Source organism: Diadema antillarum, unplaced genomic scaffold (genome assembly GCF_040938485.1).
Source record: "Diadema antillarum isolate AM-2024a unplaced genomic scaffold, OU_Dant_1.0 seq00001521_RagTag, whole genome shotgun sequence".
NCBI lineage: Eukaryota > Metazoa > Echinodermata > Echinoidea > Diadematoida > Diadematidae > Diadema > Diadema antillarum.
The window spans coordinates 484,036-503,736 of NW_027272253.1; the positions used below are offsets into that span (position 1 = coordinate 484,036).

The 19,701-nt window shown below is 34.3% G+C and overlaps 2 protein-coding genes across 3 annotated transcripts in view; both read left to right on the plus strand.

Moving 5' to 3' along the window:
- LOC139710333 (uncharacterized) overlaps positions 1–9,450 on the plus strand; it is a 54,490-nt gene extending 45,040 nt beyond the window's left edge. For both annotated transcript variants that reach the window (XM_071622255.1, XM_071622256.1), the window contains exon 7: positions 5,415–9,450. In XM_071622255.1, the coding sequence (XP_071478356.1) occupies positions 5,415–5,518 (104 nt within the window). In that variant the 3' untranslated portion in view covers positions 5,519–9,450. The remainder of the gene's footprint in view (positions 1–5,414) is intronic.
- A 1,211-nt stretch (positions 9,451–10,661) lies between these two features.
- The window catches only part of LOC139710334 (uncharacterized), a 33,222-nt gene continuing 24,182 nt past the window's right edge, over positions 10,662–19,701 (plus strand). The window contains exon 1 of the mRNA XM_071622258.1: positions 10,662–11,698. Coding sequence (XP_071478359.1) covers positions 11,656–11,698 — 43 coding nt within the window. The 5' untranslated portion in view covers positions 10,662–11,655. The remainder of the gene's footprint in view (positions 11,699–19,701) is intronic.

The following is a 19,701-nucleotide window of genomic DNA, read 5'->3' on the forward strand; positions in this document are numbered from 1 at the left end:
TGCTCACAGTTACCGCAGCGCCTCAAGTACTGCAGCTTTTAATCAAGGCGTTACCATTGAGGAGATTATGTCCAAGGCCAATTGGTCTAATGCCAAAACCTTTCGAGATTATTATTTTAAGCCAGTTCAAGAAGCAAAATTCGCTTCAACCATTCTCAGCTCATCTTCATAAGTTATTATTAACATGGAGACACTGGATACGTATGTAACTCAGTTTATGGCGGTGTCCAAGTTTCAAGTTTGTATATTTCACCAAAGCAAAGAACATATTAAAGACAAATACATAGAACAATATTCGGATATGATTACGAACATATCAGTAAGACAGTGAAAAGGAAAAAAATGCATAAATAGATTGACAATTACACGTACATAGGTTAACAGTTATGCTATGGTAGGTAGCAGCCAGAAAGGAGATGTCCCTTATTTTCTAGCTGACCTAAACTTATTCATTTAATTTCAATTATCTATAATGTGTTCAAATGGAAGTAAAAACGTAAGAACAAGACAAGACAAGACAAAGAGAAACATACAATGACAATAACAAAATACAGGTTGTCTCGAAACGTAAGGGATAAAAAAAAAAACACTCCCGACCTCAATGAGTTTGGGTGTAATCATAGAGGAGAGCTTTTTTGTAACCAGATTAAGCTTTAAAAGTATTCAAAGATTTAGCATTACGAATTGCACAGGGGAGAAAATTCCACAGGGTAGGACCAATGTAAATGATAGATCTTTGATAAAAAGAAGTACGAGATAGAGGGAGGTGAAAATCATTCACAGATTGCGTGCTATAATTATGAATTTGATTATTAAAAAAAACAAATCTAAGAGAGTCTTTGGTAATAAACGATTTTTACACAAATACATAAAAATTCCAGCTTGATATTTGTACATATCATTCAACCGCAATATCTTCAGGGATAAGGAAAGTGGTTGGGTATGGGCAAGAAAAGAGGCATGGGAAATGATTCGTATTGCGCGTTTTTGAAGCACTAAAAGTCTTTGAATATAACATTCGTGAGCATTGCCCCAAACATTTATTTCATAATACATGTACAAATGAGGTAGAATTATAGCATTATGAATTGATTTTAAAACAGACTTTGGGAGAAAACTAAGTTTATACATTACACCAAAAATAATGTTTTTTTGATAATTTATTACAAACAAACTTAATATGATTCGACCAATTCAATCTATTATCTACATAAATTCCAAGGAATTTCAGTGAAGATGTCTGCAAAATTTGAGAACCACACATGTTAATGAATACAGTGTCGCTGTTACATTTTTTCTTTGTAAATATCATAAAATTAGTTTTTGATATGTTGATTGATACTTTGTTAGCTCGCAGCCAATTTGTAACATATTGCAATTCCTTATCAAAAACCTCTTGCAGAGAATATCAATATTATCATGAGACAAAAATATACTTGTATCGTCTGCAAATAAAATACATTGTAAAATATTGGAAACATTGGATAAATCATTTATATACAAAAGAAATTAAATAGGCCCGAGGATCGACCCCTGGGGCACTCCACATCTTATGTTTTTGTAATCTGATATATTCTTATCAATGGATACAAACTGCTTACGATTGCTCAAATAACTTTTCAAAAGTTTTAAAGTGACACCATGAAATCCATATAGACTTAATTTAGCTAAAAGAATATTATGAAAAAACATGTCAAATGCTTTGCTGAGGTAAAAAAATAAGCCAAGTTAAATTTTCCCGCTATCTATTGCACAGATCACCTTATGAATAAAATCAATCAAAGCAGAAGATGTGGAGTGCCCCGGTCTAAATCTATACTGATTTTTCTTAATGATATTGCACTTCGTAAGACGTTCAACAAGCCTAGTGGAAATACATTTTTCAAAAACTAATATTGGTCGATAATTTGTCATTATATCAGAGGAACCACTCTTTAAAACTGGTACAACTCTGGCTATCTTCAATTTATCTGGAAAAATACCAGATTCCATACACTGATTAAGTATTGCACATAGGGGTTTACATAACAAATGAAAAGCTCTTTTAACAATTCGAACATCAATATTATCATATCCAGCACTTACATCATTCTTAAAATTGTTTACGATATCAATCATTTTTTTAGAAGTAATTGGTTTGAAAAATGCGGTTGACTCAACTTTTTTAACATATTGGAGATAATTATACTCATAATGAATCATCAAAAGAAGAATTAATATCATTACCAATATTGACAAAAAATGTATTCAAAAAATTACAAATCTCTTTACTATTCACTACTCTTTCATTATTACACTTAATAGATTTGATAATTGTTTTCGTATTGCACTTTTTCCCCAAGGCAGTATTTATCACATTCCATGTCTTTTTACTACTAGTATTTCCACTACTGTCAGCTAGCTTTTTCTCATGATATTTCTTTTTAGCTAATTTTACCATATTAGTCACTTTATTTCGATATTTCTTATAAAGAGCTTTACGATAATCACTCGGATTCTTATACAATTTATACATTTTACATTTCTTCCTTATCAATTTACGAATATCTTTTGTACACCATACATTATCATTTTTCCTGTGTTTGCAACAAGTGGAAATTAATGGAAAAGATTCATTGTATTTGTCAGTGACTAAATCAAAGTAATTGTCATAACTAATGTTACCATCATCTCTATCATATACCCATGATATGGATTCCAGTGATCGTAAAAAAAAAATATATATTTTTTTTTCACTCAAGTCCCTCTTTACTTGTCTTTGCTCTCTTTTTAACAATGAAATTACACTTTTACAAATGCAATAAACAGGAAAATGATCTGATATATCAGTAAGAATAACTCCGGACTGGATTTAGCAAGAATCATTGGTAGAAATATTGTCAAGTAATGAAGCGGACGAGTCAGATACACGTGTAGGATGACGAATCAAAGGTAGCATAGAATTCAGTAACAACAAATCCACAAATTCATTTACATATTATTGCACATGCCCTACTTTAAACAAATCAATATTAAAATCTATTAAATAAAAAAAATTATCATTTAGAGACTCACAAAATTCATTAACTGACTTATTGGGTGGTCTCTATACAACGCGTATCAAAATAGAGGAATTGCGATTTGTTGCTTCCATAAAGATACTCTCTAAAAAAAAAAAAAAAAAAAAATCAGTATTGGTATCAAGATCACAACTTCGATTAAAAGATATGTCTTTGTGTACATAATTATAATCCAACACCTCCTCCGCGTTTTGTTTTGCGACTGTTACCAACGAACTCATAACCATTCATATTGCACAGTGTTAAAGGTGAATTATCACTTATCCATGTCTCACTGATGCCGACAATTTTAGTTTGCATAGACAAAGAATATAAAAAAGTGACAAATCATCAAAATTATGACACAAGCTTCTCACATTAATATGAATACATGACAAATATTTACTCAGATCATCATTAGAATATTTATTTTCAATAAAGTCATTAAACCCCTCCGGTGTACAATTCGTTTGAAATAAATCATAATTTGTTTCAGATTCTGGTGGTGATAGAAATTCATTAAGAGTATCAAAATCAATATCGAGACATCCTAGAAATCTACGCTTACACGACATTAAGCACGATTGCACACAATATACAGACATATAAAGTGAATAGATCAAACTGAAGCACACAAGAAAAGGAGTAATATACCAATTGGAGATAAAATGATGCTTGGAGGGTTTTCGTATTTCAGAAATGATTAGTTAAAAGTTAGGATGAGAACTAGCGTTATTACGTTCATTGCACAAAACCAAATTTAAAATGAAAATGCTATGTTTATGAATACAAAGATTACACGTAGTTTACAACCTGGTCAGATCGGCTTTGCTATGAATTTGTCTGCGCATAGTCTTTCCGTCTGATGCCCTCACTGCGACAATGATTCTGCCATCTTGTGATCAAGCGGAGACAATTTTGCTGTTCTTTGTTCTACCAGCAAGAAAGGCATCATGGAGGAGAGATCGATTGGAGTCAGTCAAGTCTGCACAGATACTCAGACCGGTGCCTTTGAGCTTCTTTCTGTTCGTGAGCAGGTGTTGGCGAAGTCGGTATGATGTCATCTTCACAATTATCGCTCACGGCTTGGATGATCCGACTGGTGGTGGAGATCGTCGTTGAACGCGGTGACTCGCAGAGGTTGTCAAATTTGAATTGTTCTTTCTCCTTGTGATCATGTGTTCAGACAGAACATACACCCTGTCATTGTACTATTCAGATTGCTCATGAATAAAATATGATCTATCATGAATGTCCATTTGCAACAGTTGTTTTCATTGCCTGAGACATATCTCACTTGACAGTTTCTGTGTTGATCTTTGAAAGCTGCTAACCCTCTGAAAGCTTGTACGAAGTGTTATGTAATAGAATTCCTAAATTATGCGAATAATATTATGAAGTATAATTGGAATTCTATTAACAACAATAGGCGTTTTCACATCAGCCCGATGTTTCGAAATAGCGCGCTATTTTGCTGACTATTTTCTGCGAAAAATATCTCGAGCTTGGATTTTTATCGGGCTGATGTGAAAACGCCTAATGAAGTACAAGATGAAGAGGGTCCTGCCCAACGCGTTGCGCGTTCATAATCTATTGTTTGATAACCCTCCTTCTCTCTTCTGGTCACAGAAACTGTCAACTCATGCCTGTAAGATGTGCAGCGATGACTCGGATGAATGTTTGTTGATATGTATTCTGCCCTGTGTATCGTTAGTGGAGACGGACATTCAGTGGACGTTTGGATACTGCCTCGAATACTTTGAAAAGATGTCGAATAGTGGGATTGCTTGGTATTTATAGGGACTGGGACGCCAAACTCATTATCATAACAAAAGACTTTGAATCTCCTTTGTGTGATCTCTCTGCCAAAGCACGCAGGAATATGCTAACCCTCTTCATCTTGTACTTCATTGTTGTTAATAGAATTGCAATTATACTTCATAATATTATTCACATTATTTAGGAATTATAAGAAATGTTTGCTGGTTTTTCATTGCCTCCACAATCCAGCTCCTAAATACTTCACAGCTATTGCCAAAGGTATGGAATACCTTGCCAAAGGAACTCCGCTTATCACCCTCAGTGTTAATATTCAAAAAAGAATTTACAAAGTGGGTATATTCTTTTTGAACCTCTCATTGGGATGAATTCAATTTGTAAATCTTATTTTTTACATGAATTTGTTATATGTCATGGGGTTAGAGGCTTTCATCATATTCGATTATAACCTTACACGTGTTTTCCAAGGTCATGCATGTTGTTGACATGAAATAATAAGAGCTGGTCAAACTTGTCCGAGAATCGTACCTGACTGTTTTGGCAGAATTATATTATGCGTACTGCGTTTTAAGTCCTTTTTTTGTGCTTTTACCACAGTCATGACAGCTTTCGAAAGAGTAGTGGGATCCAAAGGATCTGCGGAAAAGCAGTCAGGAGGAAAGACTACTTCAGGGTCAAAATATCCAGGTACGCCCGTCTGATTGACGTCAAGTTCAGGAAAGGTGTCATCTTCTGATATCTTCTGTGATCTTGTGAGGAGAACTTGCTGTCTTTAATCGTCTGTCAAACTCCTTTATATATGTCCGATATATGTCCGATAACTTTTTCCATAGCATATTAGCCATTTCTGAACTCACCTGGCATTGTTAATTTAGCCAAAGTTCGTCTAGAAGTGTGATAGGGATATGCAGAAACATTGCCGTCAGTATGTATGTGTGTGTGTGTGTGTGTCTATGTGTGTGTGTTGTGCGTGTGCGTGTTTGTCTTTCTTCGTGAATTTCTGCTCGGAATAACGAAAAAAAGCTTTGAACTTTTTTTTGAAAGATAAATGGCATCTACATGTAAACCCTGTACGTGATGATAGAAATAAATGCGAAAAAAATTTAAAACGTTAATGATTGTCTGTTTCCTATTCTCCCCTTAAAAAAAAAACAAACAAACTCAAACTACTAGGTACAGTTAAGAGGTATGGTATCGGGATACTGATTTCAACTTTATTCTGCGGGTCGTTCTATACTCAGTGAGTTCAAACCAGTTGTCATCTATCTGACAGTAAATTATACACATTAGCACGTCACCGAGTGGTGATAAATTTGTACAGATGTGTTCAAAAGTGGACCCACTAAGTACACAAAATAGAAAATCGCCTAGTTCTCCAATATCTCAGAATTGACGGAGTATTCATCTAAAATCCTGTGTATGTCATGTATGTACTCGTTTTACTTACTTGAGTTTCACATTAAATCTGCTCGTTGATTTCTCTCATCTCTTTGAAGCAAAGAGCAACTTTCTGTCGAATTGGAAATAAGAGTCGTAAAATTCTCACAGAAGGTAGACTTCCGTCACTAATTTAGTGGATATGTACCGTGGGCATGATGGGATCACTGATTTTATGTTACAGTTCTATTATATTGCTTGCCTCACTGAAATCATTCAATCCTGATTTCTGTACTTGTAGAATCCTTTAGACCTTGTTAGAGCTATCCCTCGTTCTGATTGCCGTCAGTCTTCCCTCCTCCCAGGTTGTTTGTACATGCGTCTGTATGCTCTCCTTCATTAGTTTGCAGACGATCAGAAAGGTATATTAGGGCCAGAAACATCAAGAATGAGAGCATGCCTTGTACCAGATATGTGAATGATTAACATTTACAAGTTTTGTGGATGTTAGGCCGGTTCTCTTTTGCTTTAACTGGCTGTGCAGCACAAATAAAATTTGTTTCGTCGATTTCAAAATCCTTTATGTTGTCTGCCTATATTATAGTTATGCTGCTTAACTTAACTGCGCTCAATAGTTAGATGAGACTGCTGAGACAATTTTATAGGACATGATTGTTTATGTTCCTTGGGTTATCAAGTTGCCTAGTAATACTACAGGCTTTCAAGTGGCCCTACTTTTCCTACTTTTTCCTACTTTTTTACTGCTGTCCCTACTTTTCCTACTTTTTTTGCTCAAAATCCTGCTTTTTCCTACTTTTTCCTACTTTTCTGGTGAAAAACCCCGCAAAAAAAAAAATGTGCAAGGCTACTTGAATAATTTATATTCAGAAATGATGAGTAGACTCTAGTTGCAGATTCTTACTGGTGGGGAGAGCCTCTTCAGCATGAAAGAGGGATAACACACACCTATCAACCACAAGACTGTTGCCAGCCTCAGCTTTTGCTCCTGTGCAGATGTGATTGATCCCACTGATATTGCAGCCTAGGACTTGGAGCAGTGCTCAACCAGCTCTCATCATCGCTCAAAATTACCAGGCTCTCCCAGGAGCAAAAGTGAGGCTGAGGCAGCAGGGTTGTGAGTACATATAAGATTTACATGTAACATCAAGAGTTCTGGTGAGTATCGACGAAAACTACTCAAAAAAGCCTGCACATGTCCTGACTTATTCCTACTTTTTTTTCTTTAATGCCCTACTTTTTCCCTCTTAAGTCCTACTTTTTCCTACTTTTTTAGAGATTTCGTTCCTACTTTATTCGTACTTTTTTACGTTATCCCACTTGAAAGACTGAATACAATACTTGGACATGATTTCAATCGTCTACTTCTGTTTCAAGAAATATCAAAGTATAGAGTCAGAGACTATGAGTATAATATGTGAATATATTTTCATCTGTTTTGATTTGATTTGGTTTGATTAATTCGTTCCTGCATTATCATTGTAAATGTATATGTTTACATACATTGTTTGTGCCATACATATGCTAGTATAATACCAATCACAAGTTGTTAAAGTATTTTCTTCATTTCCTTTACAATGTACCGCAAAACATTAATTTTCAGCAGTGCAATGAATAATACAGACTTAGGAGAGAGGAACTACTTGAAATATGTCATGTACAAGGTTGTAATGGCTGCTTATGATCTAAATATTTGTGAAACATAAAATGAGAACATAATTCGTTCATAAAATCAGTGGAAATGATTATGCATGTATTGCCTTGGATATGTTAAGTATAGGTATTCTATATTACAGATTTTCTTATGAGTTCATCTGGGAACATTATTGTTAAAAGTCTTCGTTTAAATTCGTATGTATTTAGTCCTCCAGTGAGCAGAGCAGCTGATAAAGTATATTGTTGTTTCCTTCCCTCCGGGGGTAATGGGATTACCGTAGCGTATGTGTTTGAGAACGTTGTGTTACTAGTAATTCAGGCACAGGTCTGCATGTGCCTGTATCATTGTAGTGAAACATACCGTAAGTTTTAATTAAATAGATAAAATGGTAGGTTCTAGTTTCATGGAACTGAATTATCATAACTCAATCCTCGATTGTGTCGTGTCAGGAATATTTATCTAAATGTCGTCTGTACTTTGGTTTGGTTTGTTGGACCTCATCATCTGTAATACAAAACAAGACTATTCCCTGCGATGGACTTAAAAGGGATCATCAATAACATGTCAAAAGTTGTGTAGTCCTGAAGGTTTCAAACGTTAACTATCCCTCTCGCTTTACGCTTTGTTATTTTTTTCCCTATTACCATTAAGGTTGTATCATTTATGTAGACGTATTGTATTGGCTCAGATAAATAAATGCTGTTAGTATATTTTCATCTCATTCCATCACAATGTGAGGACATTGTGAATTGTTGTATTATTATAATCATAAACATGGATGTGTTCTGATCATGATTATGACTATGTGTTAATCACATTATTTTTTTTTCCGCAACAAATAATGACTGCTATACAGTGGACTCCCGCGAAAACAAAGTCCCAAGGACCGACAGTGTTTCTGTCGTTGGGAAATGTTGTTACAACCGGACAGATTAATAATAAAAAATAATAAAGTAAATAACGTTGTGGTCTTAATTTTGACTTTGTTCTAACAGGAATTTTGTTACAACCGTGTAAACGGGAGTGCACTGTACATAGAAATCTAAAGACATTCTTTCTTTACTTCTTGTGCAGTGTTATACAATGTATATACATATATATTTAGGGGGTGCTACTCGTCACTTTAAATGTATTGGTTTTGATAGAATACTTTCAATGTCAGAGTCGTATCAGAGGAAGTCCTAAATGTGAAGATATGAACATCACCTACGCGTATAATCACGCTTTAACATCAGTATTTGATTAAATTATTTGATTTTATTCAGGCCCATTGTTAGATAAAATGCCAGCGTCTTCTCTCTTGTAATAGAAATTACCTTGGCTACCCTCATGACCCTGACAAATAATTATTCGTAAATAACCCCTTTTTTAAGAACAATTCTAAATACAGCTGTACTGCAAAAAAAAAAAAGAAGTTTAAGCAAAATAATGGACTTATTAGTACATGGGAATCAATTTCATCATAGCTTGCCGTTTTGTTCATGTGAAGTTCATGTGTCGTCGTTACTTCTGACATTTCTCTTACTTGTTATCAATGGATCCAAGATAAAAACAAGTTATGATTATACTCCAGTTCTTAAAATGCGATGTCGTTTGTTTACATATTTGTGTATGTATGTATATATATATATATATATATATATATATATATATATTATATATATATATATAGTATATAAAGAGAGAGAGAAAAAAAAATTGTGCTGTGATATGGTAGTGTTTGAATCAAATACATGTAAATATAGTGTGCAAGAAGATGTCAATGTTCTACATGTTCATGTGAAGATCCTGAAACCTCTGTGTTAAGATTGCCAGGAAAAGCATTGCTTCTCTTCTCTACTTTAATTGCTTTAATTGCAGAATTTTACTCTCTTTATTTTGGTTGAATGTATCTCGATGGAAACGGTCACTAAAAGCATTGATTTCTTTTTTCATTTCGTATCAGGCTACCTGCTCCTCCACTTTCATTTTAAAGGGACTATATGCAATAACCATGCGATGCAATACACATTGACTCGTATCGATTCATGATTCCTTGATCATGAAGTATGCGGCCAAAAGAATATTTTGATATGTGCCATATATTATTATGTCAGTATGATAAATTTTCTACCAATTTTCTTCAGATTACCAACAGATAGCCAAACAACCAAAAAACCAAGGGACATAAAGGACATAACTAAATAAGTATATAGGGGGACTCCACAGAAAAAGAGCCAGACAAACCTCGATCGGCTTCATAAACAGTCAACTGCTATTACATGTACAGAGTGCGTTAAGTTGGGGAGAAAAAAAATGTAAGGAACATACACATCAAAATAATATACATGTCTGGTGCGTAAGGCTCGTTTTATGGCCAAGACATAAATGCTGGGCACAACACCAAAGGCACACATGGAAGATAAAAGAGTAGTCGTCAGTATGATCAGGGCTTACAGTAAAAACCATTCGAATATCAATAATCCCTATACAGCTGTATGTATGTATATACACTGTACGTGTATATATATTTATAATACATTGTAACATATATATACTGTATATATATATATATATACATATATATATATATATATATATATATATATATATATATATTTGAAAGAGAGAGAGAGGGAGAGATGAAAATTATCATTTTGTGATAGCATTCACAAAGTCAACACCATCGTCACCACCATGGACTTTGATCAGTAAGTAGCGATGCTGCCGTCTCCACCCAGACAATACACACTCCCACACATACACACTCATTTGCCTGTCTCCAACACTCAAGCTTATTCGTCAGTGGATCCACCTGATAGAAGGGTAGTATAGCTAATAGTTCACGTTGCTGGACAGTGTGGATAGCCTAGGCCAGTGCCGTCACAACCGAGGTGAAAATGGTGGGATATCACACACGTGCAATGGACCTGCTTGAATTACGACAAAATTGACAAACTTATAACGAAGCACTATATCTCACTAACGCACATATTTTTTTTTTCAAATTACCTCACTGAGAATGTCAGTAGACCAGGACTTTGTTTAAGTATAATCAAAAAGAAACATTTCTCAATTGGGACTTCGATTACTTTATGTTTTTCTCCTTTCCATCCGAATTAGGCTCAATGCAGATTACAGTGAATAAACCTTTGATCGCGTTGAGTGTTATCAGGCGTTGAGTGTTGCCGGGGTAGTCAATTTTGCACAGTTCTTACTTGGTTGCTATTAAGAAAAGAAATGTCTTTGCTGGAGACATCAGGTTCAAGTTGTGGTGACATAATTTTCAAGTTCTCAGAGGTCTCTAATTGCACAAAGATGCACTGTGTTTCGTCGAATTGATGATGCTCCCCAATTGGGTCACAACTGCGCTGATTACCATTTTTTGCAAGGCACCTGGCTTACTACGGATTCGGTAAATTTCTTGCCGTCAGTGTGGGGAAACAACAGCCAACAGCCCGTGTTTAACAGCGGCACCAGCGGGAAGAACTAATATTTGCAAGTCATATTTCCAGGTGAATTTTCCGATTAGAAAACGAGCAGAGCAAATTGCCCCTTCTGCGTGGTATGGTGATATGGATGGCAACAATCGCGATGTGTGTACCGTAAATGTTCTGTCTCGACACCAACGAATCGGCAGCCTGTACCATAGGCGTGACAATATCATTCTCAAGAGATGAAACTCTATAGAGTGTGATCTAACCTGTATCACCATTGAAGAAGTGTGACGGAAAAGGTTGAACGAGCAAAAACACTGGAGATTTGCATGAGTTTTTCCTTGGATATAAAAGTGTGGAATAACCGAACATGGAGACTCGAGGAAAGGAGGGGAAGAAAGAGAAAAAGAAAGGTAAGAAGTCCTTTTTTTTTTAGCGCAGAGTACCTGACACCAAAATTGTCACAGCCGTTGTCATTGTCAGGTTTGTTCGTTTACCAAAACAAACTTGTAATGATAATGACCATCATTTCTAGTTTGTTGGGGGTTTTTTTATCAGTGGACAGAGGACTGTAGGTATACTATTGATACGTTCTAGGATATTACCGATTTCTGATGAAGCTTTAAAAAGATGAGGCGCATTGTTTATTAAATTGTTTCTCAGTACAGTTCAACTGATATTACAATGTTTACAGACATGTTCATGTATGACATAAACACAAACAATAATTGTTCATGATGGGGAGAGTACACGCAGTACTCCGGACACTTAAATCTTCCACAATATATCACATACACGTCGACCTTGAATTTTTACATTTTTAGTGATAGATGTTTCTTGTGTTCCCTTTACATACATGTACTTAGGCTTTCTAGATAGAATGAACTGGAAGGGATCTGACTTAAAAATGCACATTGATGTCCCGGAGTACGGAAACAAACAAGCAAACAAACAAATCTTATTAAACTTTACTCAAATTTAACAAAATTAAAATACAACAAGATTGTAGTGGAACAAAATTTCTTCGTTTCTATTTCAAAACGCCGCAAGAATCATATAGAAAACAAGTAATGATATTATGATACACAGATCATGCGAGACTTCAACTTTACATGCAAAGTTTTAACTGATTACACGTACATTAACATTCTTCGTCTTGTAGTCTACACAACACACAGAAATTTCTAACAGGCCAACATTCTACATGTAAAGATGTTGAGTCACGATCTTTTCAAAAAAATATATATTTCCCATGCACACCTGATGATTTACTGAGGAAAGAAGCGATATTCACTGTAATGAAAGATATGTGGTCGTTATCCAAGAGAGAGGGAGGGGAAAAAAAAACACTTCTCGATATGACACAACGCATCATAATGTCAAACACAACAATAGCCACAAGGTGTATCCCCGTTAGGAAATGACTAATTCATGATAGTCATAGACGCCATTTTTCCTTCTGTTGATTATATGGATGACTGACATCTATCTTTGAAAGGGCAAAATCGCAATATTTGCTCAACTTGGGAGAGTCAATGCATGATACAAAAACAAAAAAGACACAAAAAACTAAGGAGGCGTGTCTTTTTTTCTTCTTTTTTTTTTTTGGGGGGGGGGGGGCTTTTTGCTTTCAGACCTCGAGGGATAAACGGAACAGAAGCAAGAAAACTTCTGTTTCGTTTCTTCCAAACAACGCCACAGCAGCTGTTCATACGATCTTCACATACAAAATGATGTGACACGTGAAGACGCGCATGCCATTACATTCCTGCAGAGACCACAGCGCAGAATATCGAACATGCTTTGATTAAAAATGTCAATTAAGTTGACTTTGATATCAAAGTGCAAACTCTGAAGATGTCTGTCCTGCGTTATGAAGTACTGAAATTGTTTATTGTTTGCGAGGACAAGGAGTAGATGAAAATATCCACAATGTGTTCCTATAATTCCTTCTCTCCTCTCGTTTAAAGTTACTGTCAGTTAACCCTGAGTTAAACGCAGCGCGTTTACTGATTGAAAGTGTTTCAAGTTACAAGTAGCATTGAGCTGGTACTTGTGACAAAGGTCAAATTGATGTAAAAAGGCACAGACAACATGAACATTATATTGACATCTCTGAGTCTAGACTTTTCTTGTGAAAATCATAAAGAGAAGAGTTTCGTAGGGGTGACTCTTCCTGAGCTCTGGCTGGTTGGCGAGTATTCACCCGTGATGGACATGATGGATGAATGGACATTTTTACTTGTTATCATCATACGACTTGATATATATATATATATATATATATATATATATATATATATATCAACAGAGACACTTTATTCACGCTCCAACTACTTTTGACTTTGTAATACAGTGCATCATGCAAATAAGCGTAACTTAAAAATACAAAATTTCAGATATCTGATTCATAAGTTTGGTTCGACAATGATTTTGCATACATGAGATTATGATATCATCAGTATTGTGCCTAATACCAACATAAGCTGTAAAAGCCACATCTTTGCCATTTTCTTGCTGGTATTAATGAAAGCAATATCTTTCTTATGATTCACTGCATATAGAGGCAACCATACTCGTTACCAAAGTAAAGCGGTTGGTATCATTGTAAACTTCTGTTGCAGCACGTATACGGGGATGAACCTCGTTTTTGTAAGCGTGTGGTTCATAAGATACATGATTTTTTTTCTCCTGTTTTGCAAGATCTTGCAGAGCTAATGCCTATACAGGTAGGATACCTTGTGTGTGAAATTTACAACGAAAATAAACCCCTAATCACTTGCAATATCCCCCCCCCTAAACTCATGCCCGTAAAAGCCACATCGTGTCTGAGTTACAGTGTATAATGTAAATATTGCTCCCGCAGAAGGATTATCCCATAATTTCGTATACCAACTAAAGTAATTATGCGTTAAACTCATTACTTCGCATGGAGATTATGATGTATACTTAAGTCAATATAAACAATAATAAGATATAGGCACACTGGCGAATTCTACAAGGTAGTTGATGAGAATTGAAGCGACATGCCATTTGTTTGAACGTAATGAATATTCATTTCCAACTAGGAATATTACACTTTCTTCAGTCAGCAGAAAAGCAGAATCCGACCTCGTTAATCACAAAAATAAGAAAAGGGTTGCACTATATACTACTCTTGTCAAATTTTGTGGTTACCACAAAATGAACACATTATTGTTTCTGGCAACGGGAAATGTGTTTTTTTTCCCCTTCCACAGGGTTCCTTTATTGAATAGTATCATACACACAAATATATACAAAAAGAGATATGTATGTACATGCAGATTTAACACATGATATTCTTGGCCATTCTAAATACAATAAGAACAGCAAACAGTTACAAAAATCAATTATAAATTGCAAATTCTTTTCAAAGTGTCAGAAAATTACCTGACAAATCATTTCATAAGAAAACACAATCAGAAACATTTAGTAAAATGTAACCACTTTTTCATAAATTTCTTTTCTTTCAGATTTGTTTTACATATATACTTTTCCATATCATAATAACTTTTTATCGCTGACATGATTTGTTCAAAAACTGGCAAACAATTTTTGCATTTGGCTGTAAAAATTTCTTTCCTTACTATAATCATAATGCAATTGAGGGCACTGTTATTACGTCCATAAAAACCAAATAATTTATTTTGATTTGTAAGCTTAATATGAATAGCATTACGGGACAGCCAAAGCTCAAGTTTTGACCATATCTCGTTTGAATATATACAAAAACAAAATATATGCATAATTGTTTCTTCGCTGTTATTACAAAAAGTACATAAGTTATCTGTTACTAATTTAAATCTCAATAAAGCGTCTTTCATATAAAGAATTCTATTTAGCATCTTGAACTGAAACCATCTCATGTTTACATCGACAGTTGAATAAAAGGGAATTTGGTAATAAAAACTCCAAATGATATTGTCAAAATCAAACTCCTGTTTCCATTTTATAAGACTTTTACATTCCTTTGTCTTATGTTTCAAGAAAGCCTGGTAGATATGTGCACAACCTTTTTTCACTTTCAGTATTAAAAGCAATGTTTCAGGGATAATACATGTAGGTTCCATAATCTTAGGTATGACATTTTTATTATAACCAAATCGAATAGCATTACACAAACCATAATATTGAAGAAAGTTTACTTGTACATTGTATTTACGTTGAAAATCAAAATATGAAAGAAATTTTCCATCTGTTTCTAGAACATCGTTAACAAAACGTACCCCCTTAGCACACCATGACTTATAATAAATTACATTATTATTAACTTGTATTCTAGGATTGTTCCAAAGGGGTTGACATGCGATATTATCTACAATGGACTGAGTTAAATCTGAAAAGGCTAATAATACCTCTTTCCAAAATGGGTTGCGCATTGAAATGGCTAATTCTTTGTAATGTTCAGCCCCCATGAATAAGTGGAGAGATGTATATGATGGAGGCAAGAATGATTGGAACATATGTAAAGTGAAATTTTCGTTACTTGGATAACAAAAGAATCTTCTTATCCATGATATTCTGAGTGATTTAGAATGTATAAAAATATCTGTCATTTTAACCCCACCATCACTGTATAATTGGCACATTTGTTTCCTACTTATTTTATCAGGTTTATCGTGCCATATAAATTTATAAAAAGATCGGTTAACATCATTCATAATTTCTAATTTTGGTTCTGGAAGAGATAAAAGCAAATAATTCAGTTTGGGTATCATTAAAGATTTTACTATCGTTACTCTCCCTAAGGGAGTCAATGTTCTTTTCAGCCATATCGCTATCTGACATTTTATCTCTTTAACCTTTTCTTGATAATTATGATTAACCATTTCAGATAATTTAACTGAAAAATCAATGCCCAGGTACCTGAAATATCCTTCAGATATCCAGTTTAATTTGTACTCGTGTAAAATCTCTTTTTTAAAAGTTCTGTTCTTCCCAATCCATATTACTTGAGTTTTAGTTACGTTAATTTTGAGGTTGGACATATTTGCAAATTCGTTAAGTATTGTAAGAGCACTTTGTAAATCCTGGGTTGAACCGTTGAGTGTCAAAAGGGTATCATCTGCATATTGCAAAAGTTTAAGCGATTTCCCATTCATATGCAATTTAACTAAAGAATCCGAGTGTCGTATTAGGATACCAAGTATTTCACTGACTAACAAAAAGAGGTAGGGGACAAAGGATCTCCCTGGCGACACCCTCGTCCTATTTCAAATCTATCTGTACAGAATCCGTTAACTAATACACAAGAGGATGCATTTGCATAAAATAACTTGATCCATTTCTTTACAGATGGACCGAAGTGAAAAAAATCCAGGACCTTGAATAGAAAAGTATGCGATACGGAGTCGAAAGCTTTTTCGAAATCGACAAGAAGAAGCATGCCTGCTATATCATTTAATTCAGTATAAAGTAGCGTGTCATATAATAGACGTATATTTTCGCCAATGAAGCGACCACTCAAAAATCCTGTTTGATTTTCATGTATTAAAAAAGACAAAACGCCCTTGAGTCTATTTGCAATACAACCGGATGCCAATTTGTAAACTACATTCAGTAAAGTGATCGGGCGCCAATTTTTTAACAAATGTCTAGGTTTATTTCCTTTAGGAATCAAGGTTATTATTCCCATTTTTTGTGAGTTTGACAATTGTCCTGAGAAATACGCATAATTCAGTGATCTTACCAGAAAGTATTTAATATCTTCCCAAATGTAACGATAAAATTCTACAGTAAAACCATCCTGTCCGGGAGATTTATTATTTTTCATGAGTTTTAAAGTGGAATAAACCTCATCAACACTAAGTGGACCTTCCAATAAAGAGGACAATTGTGAAGACAACTTAGGAATGTCAGGATGATTTAATAACATTTCCAAATTAATTTCATCAGTTTCTTTTTCTGCATAAAGATTAGAGTAAAAATCAAACACTTCCTTAAGTATGTCATTTTGTTTATCTAAAATATCACCATTTTCAGTCGATAACTGACGTATTTCTTTATTGATATTATTTTGCTTTTCCAAATTTAAAAAGAATTTAGGAGGTTTTTCTCCAAACTCCATCCACTTTATCCGAGATCTAATCGCACTTCCTTCATTTGATTTTAAACGGAAAACTTCCAGTTCTAATTTCAATTTATCAATTTCCTCTAATATGAAATTCTTATCATTTAAAATTATCAATTTTCTTTCTAACTCTTCAATTTTCTTTTCTAAATCCTTTTCACTATTCACACTTTGTTTTTTAGCGAAAGAAGCATATGATATTGCTTCTCCCCGTATTATCATCATTAAAGTTTCAAAAAATAACTGATCATTTACAATGAATTCACAGTCACCCACTATGCAATCATTTTGATCGAACTGTACTCCGTCTTTTGCATAAACAGAATAGTATCTTTTATTTTTTTCTTAATGTGTGAAACAAAACCTTCGTTTTTTAACAAAGAATTATTAAATTTCCAAAAACCAGGGCCTCGTTGTAACTGATTCAAACTGAGACTTAAAAGAATTAAAGAATGATCTGTTCGATAACCTGAAAGAATATCAACCTTATGCACTAATGAAAGAAGTTCTGAGGATATCAAAAAAAAAAAATCTAATCTCCTCTGTTTAAAAGGGGTAGGTTGTCGCCATGTATAATATTTTTTATCTGGAAATCTAATTCTCCAAGGATCACATAAATCTAATTCATCTTTCATGTTATTTACTTGTTGTTTTGCTCGCGGGTTATTAACATGCAAGTAGTTATATGTATCAAGGTTTGAATCTTGTACTAAATTCCAGTCTCCACAAACAATAGCATGTGGATTCTCAAAATCTAGTATAATTTGTTGAAGATCTGCAAAAAATGTTGGGTTGTCTGTATTTGGCCCATACAACGACGCGATAGTAATATTATATTCGTACAGAGTTACATCTAAAACCACAAAGTTCCCTGCATTATCTACTTTAAATTTATTTATATTTACTGGGACAGCGTTCTTAAAAAGAATTGATACTCCTCTTGAGTTGGACGTATTGAAAGAGAAAAAACATTTACCTTCCCATTCCCTACGTATATCGGTCTCTATTTCCCGAGTAAAGTGTGTATCCTGAATACAACAAACATCATATTGTTTAGCTTTTAAATACAACAAAACATCTCGTCTTTTGCGACTATCTCCTAGGCCGCGACAATTCATTGAAATAAACGTAACGTTATCCTGCATCATGTACGAAAAGAATGAAGGAAAGAAAAGAGGAACAACCTGTGGAAGTTTTCATTTTATGTACACAAACAGTAACGACACAAACAAGACTGTACTGTGACGAAAACATTACAATACACACAACACAAAACAAAACACACAAACGTTTGGACGCAACGCAACGCATCAGAGCTGACTGACGACAGCTGCGAATAGCAAATCAACCCCCATAATTTCCGGATCAATGTATGGAAATCAGTCCGAAAAAAATCTATGCCCCAGACCATCACTGTCTAAAGGTAAATATTCATGAATGTAACCGTGAAAAAAAAAATTGTCTATAACAAACAAGCAAAATGTTTTTAAAGTCAAGAAGTATGACTATTAAACACGATGACCATTTCGCACCAAATGTTCGTTCAAAATGAATATCTATAGTCAGTCTCTCCTCTGGATCATACTTATTCTCTCATTTTCATTTGCGAAATGACAAGCTCCATAATTATGTCAAAAATTAACTAAAACATTTCACTTCGCGTGATTTAAGCTCTTTTTTCTTTCTCTCTCTTTTTTTTTTCTTTTTTTTAAATTTTTTACAAACGAGATATATAAAAAACAAAGATCGTGTAAGGATTTTAGCACATCAAACGGTGATAAAATATCACGGATATAAAAGTCGCCACTCAAAAAAGTCCAAAATAAGGCGTCTTATGATAATTCACTTCACGTGAGATCAAGATTCAAAACTTTCCATTTTGTTTCATCCAAATGAAGAAGATTTACATCATTCAATCAATAACAATACACCATGCTGACGGAGATCCCTTCTCCCTCTGCACTCTAGATGCAGATTTACACCATTTAACTTGATTTTGTAGATTTGCTATTTTTTTTCTCACCATATTTCTAATCTAGGACCCAGTAGAAGCACTTCCAAGAAGTGTACATTAGAATTATCCATATACATGTATAGAATTCGTTATATGCACTTTTGAAAATTCAGAACAAGTGCTCAGGCATTAATGATAAGCATTGTGAAAAAAAGAAACAACCAACATGTCGCGTAGGTTATGACCTCGCTAAAAATAGATACTCTTTTCACTGCATATAGTGATAACCCTGACTTTACTAAACCAATTTAGGTCGCACATTTCTGTGGTCATGACATAGTTATTTCACACATTGAACCAATCTGAAAAAT